This window comes from Hordeum vulgare, chromosome 4H, assembly GCF_904849725.1.
Source record: "Hordeum vulgare subsp. vulgare chromosome 4H, MorexV3_pseudomolecules_assembly, whole genome shotgun sequence".
NCBI classification, from domain to species: domain Eukaryota; kingdom Viridiplantae; phylum Streptophyta; class Magnoliopsida; order Poales; family Poaceae; genus Hordeum; species Hordeum vulgare.
Genome location: NC_058521.1, coordinates 360,472,468 through 360,490,754, shown reverse-complemented (window position 1 = coordinate 360,490,754; position 18,287 = coordinate 360,472,468). Strand labels below are relative to the sequence as shown.

The 18,287-nt window shown below is 43.3% G+C and overlaps 1 protein-coding gene across 1 annotated transcript; it reads right to left on the bottom strand.

The window, feature by feature from the left end:
* Nucleotides 1-732: 732 nt before the first annotated feature.
* LOC123450528 lies at nt 733-16,250 on the bottom strand. Its single transcript, XM_045127725.1, has 3 exons — nt 16,217-16,250; nt 1,666-1,916; nt 733-1,243 (listed from the first exon to the last, which is right to left on the bottom strand). Exons 1-3 carry the CDS (start codon nt 16,248-16,250, stop codon nt 1,046-1,048), a joined length of 483 nt encoding a protein of 160 aa, XP_044983660.1. The 3' UTR covers nt 733-1,045.
* Between the last annotated feature and the right edge of the window lie 2,037 nt (nt 16,251-18,287).

Sequence of the window (18,287 nt, the reverse complement as noted above, 5' to 3'; positions counted from 1 at the left end):
TACTCCGCTACTTACCTTGCTGAAAACCACTTGTCACTTCCTTCTGCTCCTCGTTGGGTTCGACACTCTTACTTATCGAAAAGGCTACAATTGACCCCATATACTTGTGGGTCATCAACTACCTACCTAGGCATTTTAAATGAGGTCGGAAACAACATATAGCATCTCCAAAATGACCCCGCGCATTAACTTTGTAATCTGTCCAGATTTGTCCGACCCACATTTTAAGTTTGTTAAACGGCAAAACAAAGTGAAGCATGTGAAACTACACGCCATTCTAGTCGATTTACATATATAGCTCGTCTGCTACGGTGTTATGGTCTAAAATATACGAGCAACACAAGATATTATGTCATGAATGCAAATATGCATGCAAATGAGAGCCATGACTCGTTCCGGTTCGGATAATTCGATGAGATACCGGTGCCAACGAATTGCGAGCGTGTCATGCCAAAGAATGATGGGGTGATACCAGTTACCGGGTTCCGATGTGCCGGAGGCATGCATATGGGGTAACTGCAACTAACATGGCATCTACAAAACGAACAACATCGCATCTCACACAACAATGTATGTCTAGGTTATTGAACAAATCACAGGAGGAAAGAAATAAACATAGGCCGAATTGCAACATAGTGTAGGCGGTCCAGGGCTGATATCGTCCCAAAGAATTGAGTGTGTGTGTGTGTGCAAAATGAAAAAGAAAGAATGACATAAATTGGAGCGCTGGGGTATCAAACACATGACCTCCTAGACTGAATATAGAGCGCAAACCAGCTCGCGGCTAGCTTCTGGTGTGTGAACAAACAGGGTCGTTGTCAAACATGAAACACAGATAGACCTAATACTTTGAAAACATCACAAAATGCAGAAGAAGAAGTGTAGCGGTGGGGATTTGATCCCGCGGCCTACGCAAAGCACGACTGCTGCACTAACCAACTCAACTAGATGTATGCTTGTACATGAAACTAGTACCAATTCTAAACAACCTACACTTGCGAGAACGAATCTAGGAAAAGTCTGAATTTCAGGCATGACGGGCTGCTTATAGCGCGGAAACAACAGGACGCCGGTGCACAGGCGAGGTGCAGGACGATGACAATGGTCGACAGTGCCTGAAACAAGCTTGGGGAGGTAGATCCGGGCACACGCTAAGCTCATCACGGGCGGCTGGGCTTGGAGCAGATCGGGTGAGGCCATGGCGGGGATTGAGCTCCTGGCCAGCCATGGCTGTCTCCTGCAGCTGTTCCACGAGAGGAAAAAATGTCACGGGGGAGAGAGAGACTGCGAGAAGAGAGAGAGGGAGATGGGAGGAAGTAGAGGGGCGACACAGGGTCGTGGACATGCAGGTGCTCCGACGAGTTGGGGAACTTCGGGACGACCATGACAACAGACGAGGCAGCGGCTCCTCCGGCGTTTGGCCAAGGAGAGCTCCAATGCGAGGCATGGACAGCGGAGAGGCGAGCTGGAGGCGAGGGGCGGCACGAATTCGGCCGGTCCGGACCCATTCCGGTCGAATCTAGCTGAAGACGAGGGTCGGCTGTGATGGGCCTCTTGGAACCTCGGGCGCCATGGTCCTTTTCGTGCGGTAGAAAGAAGAGACGGAGAGGTGAGATGATAGGAAGAAGAGAAAGAGGAGGGAGAGAGAAGGGCGCGGGGGACGACCTGCTTGTTGTTGCCACCGACGGCCGGTCCGGCGAGCTCGGGGTCGAGCAACTCCTTGGCAACTGCTGCTGATTTGGGACGACAGGGATGCACCGATAGGGTCTTGGGCGCGAGTGCAGGTGGGAGGCTGGCGGCTGAGGTTGGTTGGCATGGGAATTCGAGGTAGGAGGCGGCTGGATCGGGAGGAGATCCCGAGGAAGACGTGGCTGGCGGCGGCGGAGGGACAAACCTCCTAAATCCTAGGGTTTTGTCTGATTTAGAGTAGGTTCTAAATATTTATAGCTAATTTTGTTAGGGGTAGGACCCTCCGATTTAGATCGGACGGTTGGAAAAAATAGGTTAGGGTTCCAATCGACAAACCGATGACAGTTTGTAGTAAAACGGGATTGATCCACACCCAACGGTCACGAGCGTATGATTTAGGTTTCGGGAGTTTTTCCGACTTAGCTGTGTGTAGGTCGGTGCATTGTGGAGAGGGGCTAGGCGAAGATGAGAGGGAAAACGGGCAACCCGGCAATAGAGGTTTATAAACGAAAACGTCCTACGAAATGACAGGCTATAGTGCCGCTATAGGTTTAATGGTTGAATTATCAAACAAATTCCGATTGCGACGAAATTTGACACGCGGCCTTCCTACACTATATTAAGACCGCACGCCAACTTTCAGTCCAAACCGAGAATATTTTATACACACTCTTTTTAACGATGCCGCGGGCGTATGCATGTGTGGTTGGTCTCGAAACGGTCAACGAGAAAAACGGAGAGAACCGGCAACTACTAACGGATGCAAGTTTCGAAATTGACGACAACGGAGTATCGATGCAACGCGGATGATGCAAATAATGAGATGATGAGTGCACCAAACATTCTAATCACACGGCGGCAACGGAATAAAAGGGGAATCCTCTAGAGTGTCGGTCTCGTGTTGTTAGAGGGAACTTCCCTCCCAGAGGGGGAAATCAAGGCCATCGTCATCACCAACAACCCTCTCATCTTGGGGAGTCCAATCTTCATCAGCATCTTCAAAAACACCATCTCCTCTCAAAACCCTAGTTCATGTCTTGTGCTCAATCTTGTATTGGAACCTCAGATTGGTACGTGGGGTGACTAGTAGTGTTGATTACATCTTGTAGTTGTTGCTTTGTGGTTTATTTGGTGGAAGATCATATGTTCACATCCAATATGCTATTTAATACCCCTCTGATCATGACCATGTTCATCACTTGTGAGTAGTTACTTTTGTTCTTGAGGCCATGTGGGAAGTCATGTTGTGTGTAGTCATGTGAAGTTGATATTCGTTTGATACTTTGATGGTATGAATGTTGTGATTACCCTAGTGGTGTTATGTGAACATCGACTACATGACACTTCACCATCTTTGGACCTAAGTGAATGCATTGTGGAGTAGTTATTATATGATAGGTTGCGAGAGTGACAAAAACTTAAACCCCAGTTTATGCGCTATTCCGTAAGGGGCTGATTTGGATCCCTATGTTTAATGCTATTGTTAGAATTTATTCTTAATACTTTTCTCATTGTTGCGGATGCTTGCGGGAGGGTTAATCATAAGTCAGAGGCTTTGTGAAGTAAAAAAGAGCACCCAAGCACCGGTCCACCCACATATCAAATGATAAAAGTACCGAACGTGAATTAACCTGGCATGACAAAAGTGACTAGTTGAAATTCCCATGTGCCCTCAAGAACGCTTTGTTCTGGCCTATACTTTTCCACAAAAGGATTGGGATACCTTGCTGCACTTATTGTTACTATTGCTACTCGTTACTTGTTACAATTATCTTGCTATCAAACAACTTGTTTCCTCTATTTCAGTGCTGGTAGAAATTACCTTATTGAAAACCGCTTGCCATTTCCTTCTACTCCTCGTTGGGTTCAACACTCTTACTTATCAAAAGGAGTACGATTGATACCGTATATTTATGGGTCATCCACACTCTTTTCTGGCACCGTTGCCGGGGAGCGAAGAGCCTTTGGTAAGGGAAAATTTATATTACATGCTCAAATTTACTGTCATTTGTCACTATGGAAAATAACCCTTTGAGAAGTTTGTTCGAGGTATCTTCACCTCGACCGTAAACACAAAGAGTTGCCCCTCAACCTAGTGAACCTACTGAAAATATTTATTATGAAATTTTTTCGGGTATGATAGAGAAGCTGCTAGCTAATCCCTATGCAGGAGATGGAACAAAACATCCCAATATGCACCTAATCTATGTGGATTAAGTATGTGGATTATTTAAACTTGCAGGTTCATCCGGAGATGAAGTCCAGAAGAAGGTTTTCCCTTTATCTTTGGGGGGAAAGCATTGACATGGTATAGGCTATGTGATGATGCAAGATCTTGGAACTGGAATCGATTGCAATTGGAGTTTCACCAAAATTTATCCTATGCCTCTTGTTCATCATGATCGGAATTTTATCTATGATTTTTGGCCTCGGGAAGGAGAAATTATCGCTCTAGCGTGGGGGAGGATTAAGTCAATGTTATATTCATTCCCCAATCATAAGCTGTCGAGAGAAATTATTATTCAGAATTTGTATGCTCGGTTTTCTCGTAATGATCAAACCATGCTGGATATTACCTGTTCTGATTCTTTTATGAAGAAGACTATTGAATTTAGGTGGGATCTTTTGGAAAGAATTAAATGCAACTCTGAAGATTGGTAACTCATGAAGGTAAAGATCTTTCAATGATTTATGAATACGGATTGTGTTAAGTTGTGTTAAATGTTTGATTGTGTCAGGTATGAAACTTGAGTTTGATTGTGTTAAATGTTTTATGAATACAGATGCTTTCAATGATTTTAACACTAAATATGGACTTGACTCTGAGATGGTAGCCTCATTTTGTGAAACCTTTGCTACTCATGTTGATCTCCCTAAAGATAAGTGGTTTAAATATCATCCACGTGTTAAAGAAAAAGTTGAATAACCAATTAGAGAACATGCTAAAGATTATATTAAGAAACCACCTTTCATGTTACGATAAAGGAACATGCTAAAGATTCAACCATGGTTAACAAAAGTTATGTTAGAGCAACCAAACCAAATCAAGTTGGAACCTAGTATTGCTATGGTTAAAGATCTTTTGGTCGATAATATTGATGGGCATGTTATTTATTTCTGTGATGAAGAAGATAGAATTGCCAAACCTAATACTAAAGATAAACATAAGCCCGTTGTTGGCATGCTTGTCATCTCAGTCAAAATAGGAGATCATTCTTATCATGGTTTATGTGATATGGGTGCTAGTGTTAGTGCTATTCCTTTTACCTTATATCAAGAAATTATGCATGAGATAGCACCCGCTGAAATAGAAGACATAGATGTTACTACTGAACTTGCTAAAAGAGACACCATCACACCACTTGGCAATGTTAGAGATGCTGAATTCTTGTGTGGAAAAGTAAAATACCATACTAATTTTCTAGTACTTGGCTCACCAGAAGATGATTTTTGTCCCCATAATATTTGGTAGACCCTTCTTGAACAATGTCAATGCTCAAATAGATTGCAAAAAGGAAACTGACAGTGTTAATCTTGGTGGCATGTCTCATGAATTTAATTTCCCTAAGTTTAATAAGTAACCCCATGATGAATAATTGCATAGTAAAGATGAAATAATTGGTCTTGCTTCTATTTCCATTCCTCCTACTGATCCATTGGAACAGTATTTGCTAGACCATGAAAATTATATTCATATGTGTGAAAGAAATAAATAGATAAAATGTTCTTTGAACAACAACCTATCCTTAAACACAATTTGCCCATTGAAACTCTAGGAGGTCCTCCTTCTACAAAGGGTGATCCTGTGTTTGAATTAAAGCAATTACCTGACACTTTGAAATATGCTTATCTTGATGAAAAGAAGATATATCATGTTATTATCGGTGCTAACCTTATAGAGCATGAAGAAAAAAGAATGTTAAAAACTTTAAGGAAGCATTGAGCTGCTATTGGGTATACTCTTGATAATCTTAAGGGCATTAGTCCCACTCTCTGTCAGCACAAGATTAATATGGAACAAGATGCCAAACCTATTGTTGATCACCAACAAAGACTCAATCCCAAAATGAAAGAAGTGGTAAGAAATGAAATATTAAAGCTTTTGGAAGCAAGTATAATTTATCCCATAGCTAATAGAAGATGGTTAAGTCCCATTCTTTGTGTTCCTAAGAAATGAGGTATTACTGTTGTTCTTAATGATAAAAATGAACTCATTCCTCAAAGAATTGTGACTAGCTATAGAATGGTAAATGATTTTAGAAAATTAAACAAAGCTACTACAAAAGATGATTATCCTTTACCATTCATGGACCAAATGCAAGAAAGATTATTGAAGCACACACATTTTTGCTTTCTAAATAGTTATTATGGTTTATCTCAAATACGCGATGTCACAACCTGATCAAGAGAAAATCACCTTTACTTGTCCTTTTGGAACCTATGCTTATAGAGTATACCTTTTAGATTATGCAATGCACATGCTACCTTCAAAGATGTATGACTGCTATATTCTCTGATTTTTTTTTGAAAAGATTGTTCAGGTTTTCCTGGATGATTTTTTCGTTTATGGAACTTCTTATGATGATTGCTTAAGCAACCTTGATCGAGTTTTGCATAGGTGTGAGCAAACTAACCTTGTCTTGAATTGAATGAAGTGACACTTTATGGTAAATGAAGGTATTATCTTCGGTCATAAAATTTCTGAACGAGGTATTGAGGTGGATAATCCTAAAGTTGATGCAATTGAGAAGATGCCATGTCCTAAAGATATTAAAGGTATCCGTAGTTTCCTTGGTCCTCCTAGTTTCTATAGAAGGTTTATTAAAGAATTCTAAAGAAATTCTAGACCTCTTACCATTTTATTACATAAGGATGTTCCTTTCTTCTTTGATGATAATTGTATAGAAGCCTTTGAAACACTTAAGAAAGCCTTAACTTCTGCACCTATTGTTCAACCACGTGATTGGAACTTGCCTTTTGAAATTATGTGTGACGCTAGTGATTATGATGTTGGTGATATTCTAGGAAAAGAGTTGATAAGAAATTAAATTTTATCCATTATGCTAGTAAAACTCTAGAGAGTTCCTAGAGAAATTATGCTACCACTGAAAAAGAATTCTTAGCAGTTTTATTTGCTTGTGATAAATTCAGATGTTACATTAAAGTAATTGTTCACACTCATCATGCTGCTATTATATATATATTATGGGAAATAAAGATGCTAAGCCTAGACTTATTAGGTGTGTTCTTTTGCTACAAGAATTTGATTTGCATGTCATTGGCAGGAAAGGAGCTGAGAACCCCGTAGCTGATAACTTGTCTAGGTTAGAAAATATTCTTGATGACCCAGTACCTATTGATGATAGCTTCCCACATGAACAACTAGATGTGGCCAATGTTTCTCATAACACACCATGGTTTGATGATTATGCTAATTACATTATTGCTAAATACATACCATCGAGTTTCACCTATCAGCAAAACAAAAAAAAATCTTCTTTGATTTAAGACATTATTTTTGGGATGACCCGCATCTTTATAAAGTGGGAGTAGATGGTCTTATTAGACGTTCTATATGTGAGAATGAACTGGAACAAATCCTTTATAAGTGTCACTCCGAGGCTTATGGAGGACACCATGCGACAGAAAGAACTACACACAAGGTATTATAGTTAGGATTTTATTGGCTTACTCTTTTCAAAGTTGCTCGTAAGTTTGTCCTCTCCTATGATGAATGTCAAAGAATTGGTAATATTAGTAGACATCAAGAAATGCCTATGGATTATTCACTTGTTATCGAACCATTTGATGTTTGGGGATTTGATTATATGGGACCTTTTCCTTCCTCTAATGGGTATACATATATTTTGGTTGTTGTTGATTATTTCACTAAGTGGGTAGAAGCTATTCCAACTAGTAGTGCTGATCATAACACCTCTATTAAAATGCTTAAGGAAGTTATTTTCCCATATTTTGGAGTCCCTACATATTTAACGACTAATGGTGGTTCACATTTTATTCATGGTTCTTTTCGTAAGTTGCTTGCTAGATATCATGTTAACCATAGAATTGCATCTCCCTATCATACTCAATCTAGTGGTCAAGTAGAATTAACCAATAGAGAAATAAAATTAATATTGCAAAAGACTGTCAATAGGTCCCGAAAGAATTGGTCTAAGAATTAGATGATGCATTGTGGGCCTACAGAGCAGCTTATAAAAATCCTGTTGGTATGTCTCCTTACATAATGGTTTATGGAAAAGCATGTCATTTACCTGTTGAGTTAGAACATAAAGCTTATTGGGAAATTAAAGAACTCAACTATGATTTCAAACTTGCTGGTTAAAAGAGGTTACTCGATATCAGATCATTAGATGAATGGAGAACCCCAAGCTTATGAAAATGCCAAAGTATTCAAAGAAAAAGTTAAAAGATGGCATGACAAAAGAATCCAAAACGAGAATTCGAAGTTGGTAAACATGTTCTGTTGTACAATTCTTGTCTTAGATTTTTTGTAAGAAACTTATTTCCAAATAGGAAGGACCATATATCATCGAAGAAGGTTATCGATGTGGAGCCATTAAGATCAATAATCCCAAAGGAACTAACTCGAAGGTGGTCAATGGACAAAAAATAAAGCACTATATTTGAGGTACACCTATTAATGTTGAAACGAACGTTATTCGAACCATGACACTGGAGGATTACATGAAGGATACCTTCTAGAACACTTCAGAAGCCTTAAAAGGAAGAGGTATGTGATACGGTAAGTAAACGGACTCTGGAAAATCCGCAAAAATATTTTTTGTTAGTTTTGGAATATTACAAAAATTAGGAAATTGATAAACACACGGGAAGGCAACCCATGTGCCCATTAGGCACTAGGGTGCACCAGCCCCACCTTGCACGCCCTGGTGGATAGTGGGCCCTTAGGCACCTTCCTGCCTCCATTTTTTTGTAGGACATGTATTTCCCTGTATAAAAATTATTTATATATATCTCCCAATGATTTGACCTCTCTAGCATGGAGAAATACCATGTTCTTGTTTCCTGCAGTTTTTCTCACAGATCTAGATCACCATGGCTTCATCAAGCTCCTCTAAGGACAAGTTCTTCGAGAGGGTCATCAACCCCTACTTGTCGGAGGTGATGAAGCACCCTAAAGCCATTGAGATTCATGAGAGGGTGCTCCACATCCAGGATTTTCAAGGTCCCAAGAAGACGAGAACTATGGAGGCCAAGCTCGAGGCGGTGGAGCGGGAGATCTTGAGGTGCCAAGGCTTGGTGGAGTGTGGACGCATAATCACAGAACTCACCCGTGATCAAAAGGTGGATGGAAGGTCCTGGAAGGATATCGACTTCACCCTCAATAAGAAAATCAATTTTCTGCAAGGCAAAATCTTCGATCTTGAAAACCAAATCCTTGAGTATGAAGCAAGATTTAAAGGTATGAGTTTAGCTGCGAGTTGCGGGACTATGGAGACTCATGATTCCTCTTATGATGGTGAGCCACTGCCATGGAAGCTGGAGGACAAGTTTCCTACTACCTCATCATCTAAACCACCACCACCTTCATCTTCCTCACCAAAAAAGGATACTTGAGTACACGGGTATGGGCACTCCCCTTGGCTTGTGCCAAACTTGGGGGAGGTGCCCCGGTATCGTATCACCATGCTTAGTCTTGCTTATGTGTTGGGTTTCCCTCCAAGCTTAAAGGGTGATGTAGCACAGCGACGACAAGTATTCCCCTAAGTTAAGAAAACATGGTATCAATCCAGTAGGAAGATCCACAAGACTATGTAAGAAACACCTGCACACAAATAGCAAATCCTCGCAACCCAATGCGTGGAGGGGTTGTCAATCCCTTGTGGGTAAAGTAAGGATAGGTTGATAGATGCAAATGATAGTTATATAAAATAGAACACAACAAGGTTTTTTTGGGTTTTTTGATAAAATATATCTGAAAAACAAAAGAGAAAATAAAGTAGAAACACTAATAGCAAAGTAGAGATTGCAAATGGATGATGTGAAGTAGACCCGGGGGCCGTAGGTTTCACTAGTGGCTTCTCTCGAGGAATAGAAAATGGTGGGTAGACAAATTACTGTTGGGCAATTGATAGAAGAGCAAATAATTTTGACGATATTCAAGACAATGATCATGTATATAGGCATCACGTCCAAGATAAGTACACCGACTTCTGCGTTGATCTACTTCTATTACTCCACACATCGACCGCTATCCAACATGCATCTAGTGTATTGAGTTCATGGAGAAATGGAGTAATACCTTAAGAATGATGACATGATGTAGACAAGATCTACTCATGTAAAAATAGACCCCATCATTTTATCCTTGATAGCAACGATACATGCGTGTCATGTCTCTTTTCTGTCACTGAGATTGAGCACAACAAGATTGAACCCATCACAAAGTACCTCTTCCCATTGCAAGATAAAAGATCAAGTTGGCCAAACAAGAACCAACTATGGGAGAACAAATATGAGGCTACAATAAGAAAGCATGAATATGTTTTAATAGGTTCGATGATAAAATCAGAATTCATCGGCACTACTAGGAAAAACCTTATAGGCAGGACCTCAGTAGTAGCACTGAAAAAAATAAAACACTCCTGCTAATTAGCAGTATCGCTGATCTAGTTAAGCGCTACTACTAACACCTTAGCAGTAGCACTGCTTATTAAAAACGCGCTACTACTATGTGGGACCAGACGATGCCACCGACGGTAGCTATAGTAGCAGCGTTCCCCGAAACCGAGCGCTACTCCTAAGTGTTTAGCAGTAGCGCTTTGTTTTGCAACACCGCTGCTGCTAGTTGGCCCCACTTAGTAGTAGCGCTCGCTGGTACGCGGCACTACTACTAATAGCATAGCAGCAATGCTAGTTGGGGCTGCCACCTTTTTACCCCCCTCCCCCTCCTCTCCCCCACTTTGACCTCTCTCCCCCTCCTCTCCCCTCTTCACACTCTCCAAACCATTGTTGCTCTTTTTCTCTCTTCCACCTACCTCTCTTCTCTCCTCATTAATGCCCCCCTCGACAATAACTCTCCTTCATAAATGGCTTCTCTCACATCTCTCTTTGTCGTACCCATCTTCCTCTCCCCATTATATTAATCCCCCTCCACCATAACTCTCTCTCCATTAGTTAGATAGCTAGATTCACCTCTCCTCCCCAACAACTAGATCTAGCTAGCTATTTAGCCATCCACGCGTGCTCTTTCGATCGGTCTCTCTCGGGAAATATATAGGTGAGTAAAAAGTTGTTCATTAAAAGAATGGGAATATGTGTGTGAATGAGAATATGTGTGTTTGGGATATATATATATATATATATATATATATATATATATATATATATATATATATATATATATATTTGTGCGAGTGTGAAATGCCCTCTGATCGAGTTTCTTATGTTTTACCGAAATGTCGATTTATTTCTATTTCGGTGAATTACAAGCAAACTCAATATGTACTATTTTTAGGCAAGGTCATGCCAAAAATTTATATGACTTTGAATCATGCATGCATTATTTATTTTATAACCCTTTTTCTTGTTATACTGTGTAGTCGGTCATGAATGTGAGTGGATGGAAGGTGGAGCGGTACATGCAATCCGCGGTGATGGACATGCATGCAAATAATCAGAGTAGGATTAGATGTCCGTGTGCAAGATGCAAGGAAGGAGTCCTTTTGGACCCTTTTGATCGTGACACTTTTAAGGCGCACCTACTGATGAATGGTTTCATGGATGGCTATACTCGATGTGTAAGTGAAGAATATGATGATGAGGAGGACGTCCATATGGCAGGGAATAACGACATGGGGCTAGACGAAGAAATGACCGATGGACACAAAGACGATGGTGCCGGACATGGCAGCGGGGAAGAGTCCGGAAATGACGGCGGAGGAGAAGATTCCGGACACGGCGACGAAGAGTCCGGACATGGCGGAGAAGAGGTGGTGGTCACGCCACAGTCTTCGACGCTACTAACTAAAGTCGTGCAAGACCCTCATTTCAAGACCTCCTTCGCAAGAGTACGACCAGCGAAAGAGCTGCTTCTAGAGAGGAGGCCAAGCTGGCTCAACTTGAAGTGGACTCGAGGACTCCATTGTATGACGGTTGCGATCGTGAGGTGACCCGCTTGAGTTTCATGCTCAAACTTCTAAAGACGAAGGCCAAAAACAACTGGACAGACAAAAGCCTCGATGACCATTTGAAGTATCTACATAATAAAGTTCTTCCCGTAGGGAACCTGTGTCGTAGTAGTGTCGAGGAGGCCAAGAAAATAGTTTGCCCTTTTGATTTTCCGCACATTAGGTACCACGCATGCATCAACGATTGCATCATTTATCGGGGGGAGCACACGGAAAAAACCAACTGTCCAGTGTGCAATGCTTCTCGATACAATAAGGCAGGAAAGAAAGCTCCTCAGAAAGTTGTATGGTACTTTTCGATGACTCCCCGTCTGCAGCGGTATTTTGTAGATCCTATGGATGCAAAGCTCATGCGCTGGCACGCGGAGAGAAAGAAGCCTGACGATGGAGATGATCCGAGGCTGAGACACCTCGTAGATGGTAGCCAGTGGAGAGCATTCAACACCGTATATGGATTTGCTAAAGAAGATCCAAGGAACATCGTTCTTGGTGCGTGTATCGATGGCATGAATCCGTTTGGAAACCAGAACACCAACCACAGCACATGGCACGTGTTTGTATGGATGTACAACCTCCCCCCATGGAAGTTCATGAAGACAAAGTACATAGAAATGTGCATGCTGATTCAAGGGCCGAATCAACCGGGAAATAGTATTAACCTGTATATGGGGCTTCTGCAAGAGGAGCTAGACACATTATGGAAATCACCGGCATGGACATGGGACGCCAACAAAGGAGAGTACTTCCATATGAGAGCCGCGCTGATGACGACGGTGCATGACTATCTCGGTTACGGGTACACCTCAGGCCAGGTGTGCCACGGATACTACGGATGCACGAGGTGCATGGATGATACAACATCTAAGCAACTTACGTCAATGAAAGAATGGCGGGTCTGGGAAAATCGTGTACATGGGGCATCGTAGATGGCTCGAGAAGGATGACCCGTGGAGAAAGCGTGGAGATCAATTCAATGGGTTGGCTGAGCTCCGAGGACCTCCACGTAAGAGGAGCGGCGCCGAAATCAACGAGTTGTTGAGAAACTAGGAACAATGTCGTGCGTCGTGAAAGATCAAAAAGGTGCCAGAGCCGCTGCTGAACGTATGGAAAACGAGGTCTGTTTTCTGGGACTTGGAGTACTGGTCCAATCACGACATGCCTCATTGCCTTGATCAAATGCATATCACTAAGAATGTCCTCGAGAGCTTGCTTGGCACACTGATGAACATGCTGGAGAAGACCAAGTATGGGTCGAAGGCAAGGAAAGACTTGGAAGATTTGAAGATCAGGAAACACATCCACCATAAAAAGTTGATGGAGGAGACGGAGACCGAGACAAAGGAGGGGGAGAGGGGCAGAAAAGTCAACAAGAAGGAGGAGAGTTATTGCCCCCTTCTTTCTTCACATTAAGTCCGAAGGAGATCGATCAATTCATCAAGTGCCTTATGGGAATCAAAGTCAGTTCCTATTACTGTGGTAAGATAAGCAGATTTCTAGACCCCAAGAAGAAAAGGTTCAGCGGGATGATGTCTCATGACTGTCACGTGATGATGACGCAGATACTCCCGGTTGCCATTAGAGGGATAATGGACAAACACGTCCATGACACGCTTATTGGTTTTTGCAACTTCTTCAACGTTATCTCTCGAAAGTCCATTAGTGTGAAGCGGCTCCAAAGGCTACATGAAGAGATTGTTGTGATACTATGTGAGCTTGAGATGTACTTCCCGCCCGTGTTCTTTGACGTCATGGTGCATCTGTGTGTCCACATCGTGGACGACATCATCGACCTCGGGCCGACATAACTTCACAGCATGATGCCGTTCGAGAGGATGAATGGGGTCATCAAAGGATTCGTTCATAACAAGTCCCGTCCCGAAGGGAGCATCGTCCAAGGGTATCTGACGCATGAGTGCGTCTCCTTTTGCGAGAATTATATAAGCGTCGGAGACCCTGTTGTTGGTTTGCCTATCTAGAAGCACGATGGGAAGCTCGAAGGAGATGGTCACAACAACGGCCGGAGGGAATTGCACGTGGACTACTCTGATCGACCGAACGAGTTTGACAGGGCTAACTTAGTAGTGCTACAACACCAAGATGTGGTAGATGATTATGTGGCACGACACAAAGAAAGCATCGCAAAGAAGTACCATGATAAGGGGATGCATAATACGGACGATGAAGTTACGGTAGAGCACAACGCTACTTTCTTGCGTTGGTTCAAAGAGCAAGTTCTTGAAAATCCCCCAGAAGAGGGAAGATCGGACGGATTGCTCATACACGCCTTAGCACATGGCCATGCGCCCAAGCTCGCGACCTATCAGTCCTACGATATCAATGGGTACACGTTCTACACGGAGGCCAAAGACATGGACAGTGATTACCAGAACTCCGGGGTGACAATTCAATGCGTGACCGACGCCAACGGCACAACTGAAAGATTCTACGGAAGGGTCGAAGAGATCTGGGAGCTTGACTATGCTGGAAGGCACGATGCGACGATGTTCCATGTCAGATGAGCCAAGGACGTCGTAAGAGAAAACAAGTATTTCACCACCATGTCTATACCCGACGTGAAGAGCACTCCCGTGAATGTTAACACCATCCCCAAAAATGAGCCATGGGTACACGCTAAGCACGTGACACAATGCTTCTTCATAACCGACCCGGCCAATTCCAGCCGTGTTGTCGTGAGGAGATCCAAAAGGAGCATCGTCGGAATGGATGGAGTCGCCAACGAGGAAGACTACGATCAATACGGCAACCCGATGAAGGAAGATAACGATGACGATGAAGCATACGAGAAAAGAAGAATCAAGACTACATGGTGGCGGAAAGACCGTACTCCACGGCTCCGGAAAAGTCACAAGGTGGGGCTCAATTACTCCGCAACGAACAAGAAAGGGAAGAAGCTCAATGTGAAACATCGTCGACGCAGCTGATGAGAAACCTACATTTATATATTTGTATCAATTTTGTGTATGCACTTAAGTAACCATTATCGGTCAACTGATATCTTACCACATGCATGGTTCTGGTTATATTCACGCATTGGGGGAGAGGGAGACACCATCCTAGTCGGGAGAAAAATAATAATAAAAAGAAAAGTAAAGTAAACATAAAAGGAAAGAAAAATAATAAAAAGAAAATAAAATTAATAAAAATAAAATAATAAAGAAAAATAATAAAAATAAAGTAATAAATAAAATAAAGTAAAGAAAGTTATGAGTAGCGCCGGATTGGTAGCGCTCGTACTAAACCAGCGCTACTACTATAGCAGTTAGCAGTAGCGTTGGTACTAATCCAGCGCTACTACTATGTTTAGTTAACCCGGCTCAAAATTTTCCTAACTCCCCTTCTCCCCCCACTCCCCCTCGACCCCCCTCTCCAACGCTCCTGCAGTTTTGCCGCCACCGCCCGCCTGAGAGCTCCAAGCGCCGCCGCACCCCTCTAGGCACTGCCGCACCCCTCCCGGCCTCCCCCTCCAGCCGCCGCCTCACCCCTCCAGGCGCCGCCGCACCCCTTCAGGCGTCGCCGCACCCCTCCCGACGCCGGTGCATCGGCCCCACTAGGCGCTCCCTCGACCTCACATCGCCACCTCTAGGCACCGCCTCCCCATACAGGCGCCGACGCACCCCTTCACAAGGTGTGATTGGTTTCCCCCCCTCCGATGATACCCTAGTCCTTGTCCGCCTCCTAGTGTCCTTTGCCTAGGGTTTGTTCGTGGATTAGATCGGGATTGTGATTTAGACATGGAATTCATAATCAGCATGTGGAAATATGAGCAGGGGAGGAGTGTGTGTTAGCTATTGTGCAAATAATACTACTACTTAATGCAATTTATACTACAATTGGTAGAAACCGTAGTTTGATACACTAATTTTGAACTAGTGGGCATATTTTTTTTCGTTTGATACACTAATTTTGAACTAGTGTAGATAGTGCTTGATGGAATTTTTTTCGTTTCATCAAAAAAATCAAATCTGGTCCAAAGTCCACTCAAACAAAATTTGAAATATTTGATCTAGTGGGCAGAAAGTTTTTGGGTAGCTAGGTTCTGGGTACTAAGGACTAGCTGGGGTAATTTATTTGAGGTCAAAATCGTAAGGCACCTAGAGCTCCTTTGAAAAAAGAAATATGAAATGGTTAGATGTTTTGTGTAGCTTGCCAAAGAAATGTTTTGTTCCTTCCACCAGAACTTAGAGTGTTCCATGAGAAGATTTTCCAAAATCGAGGATGGTCCTCAAAAACAAAAAATGTGGCAAGAAAATATTTTTCCCTAGTGAAACAATTTGCTTTGTCTTCGAGCTTGATAGGGGATCTGTGTTTACAATAGTGGTATTGTTACATACAGTTTTTGCCTTTCTCAGATTCGGCGTAAGTCATTGCATCCCTTTGCTAGTACTTATTATATCCTCATGGTGTCCATAGTACTTATTATTTTCTGTTTATATTTGTATAATTAATCTTGTGATGGTGTCAAGAGAATTCCATTTATTATCCTCATGGTATCCCTTCTTGTCATTGATGTTTTGCCGGAATGTCCGAGTGGCCTATGTTTTGCCAGAATGTTGATTCATTTCCGTTCCGACAAATTTCACGCGCTCCATATGTCCACTCTTTAGCAAAGGTCATGCCAAAATTTTCGGCACGACTTGTGCTAGAAAATAGGACATATGGAGTACCCGGGATTTGCCGAAAGGGGAATGAATCAACATTCCGACCAAATATAGGCTTTTTTCTCTTCATTATATCTTTTATTTAGAATTGTTGCATAGGAAACATGTCTACCAACGCTGAAGTCAAGGGTGGTTATGCTCGCTCTGTAGACCCCATGGAGGTAGCAAATCACTATTATGATTACCTGGAAGAAGACCAGATGGGGTTGCATGGTGGTGGCAGTGGTCCCAACCCCGACCCCGGCGCCGACACCGGCACCAGCACTAGCACCGGCACCAACACCGCCCCAGAGACCAGCAACGATGCTGTCGTAGCCGGTAAAGCACCGAAGAAGAAGAGGACATGAAAACCAAACGATCTTGGCATCGGACAAATTGTGGCCATGGAGATTCACCCCTTGAAGTAAGAGCCAACGACGCTAGAGGAAGCGCGCAAGTGCTGGGGCAGTCAACTTGGATGCATCCTCAGGGAAACCGCCAACATCAACGACGAGAGGTTGAAGTAGATACCACATATGGAGCACATGCTCCTAAAGAAGTTGCACAATAGGTTCATGTTCCCCGGCCGGGATGAAAAGGAATATAAAGAGCCGTGGGACGACCCCGCCATGACAAAGATAAACGAGAAGGCGATGGTGACGTTCACCAATGACTTGTCCTCCTGGAAAGTTTGGGTGAAAAAAGCGATTCAGAAGAATGAACCGTGGTCCAAGATTCATGCTGATAATCCGACAATAACGGAAGAGGACTTTGCAAAATTCCTGGAGAATTGCGATAAAGAAGAAGTCAAGGCAAAGTCGGAGAAAATGAAGGCGCTGTAGGCCAGGAACAGGCCTCCCCACCGCCTCGGAAGCCATGGTTACGAGGGGAAGAGGCACATATGGGCCAAGGAGGACGCCAAACATGAAAGTCTCGGGATCCCAGACCCCTTGGCGGAGTTCACCGACCGACTGGAGCATGACTGGATCAGGGCCCGGTACAAGTTGGACAAAGTCAAAAAGATCTTTTACACTGACCCGAACACGAGGGAGTTCATGAGACTTCTGGCAATTGTTATATTACCACATTATTATATTTGCTTCCAATCAATTTGACTGCAAGTTTTGTCACATTAGTAAACCATCCACGTTCGTTTTGCACAAAGAGCAACACCAAAAGGCAGCCGAAAGCGACGAGTCGTCACAGTTGTCGGCGAGGCCCAAGTGGGACACCCCATTCAACCGGGCTCTAAACATACTGAAAAAGGTCCCGGTGGACAAGCCGCCGACCTATTGACGTGTGCACGGCGTCGGAGATGGCGCCTCGTGGAAGACGTGCTACCCTGAGGAGCCAGAGGAAATAAGGAAGAGACGGTTGATTGTCACTCAGGAGAGCAACATCGACGAGAAGGTCGTGATTGTGGTCAATAAGACCAAAGCTGAGACCAAAGAAGAGTTGGTCGGGGTAGTCAGTGGGTTGGTCACTGACGCGGTGGCCAGCTTGATTCCGTCAATTTTGACTTGGTCGAAGAGCAACCCAAATGCATGGTCGGAGGACTGTCCAATTCCCAGCTTTGTCGGGAGCAACTCGGCGAACACCACAACACCAACACCTGCCCAAGCAACTGCAAAAGGTCCCGTTCCTGTTCATAGCAGCCCGACCTCCGTCTCTGGCATGCTCGGCGGGCCTTCCTCGCTGGCTGAGCTCGACGCCCTCATGGTAATTACGCGTCATACTGTTGGGACCCCGATCCTAAGCCATAGGA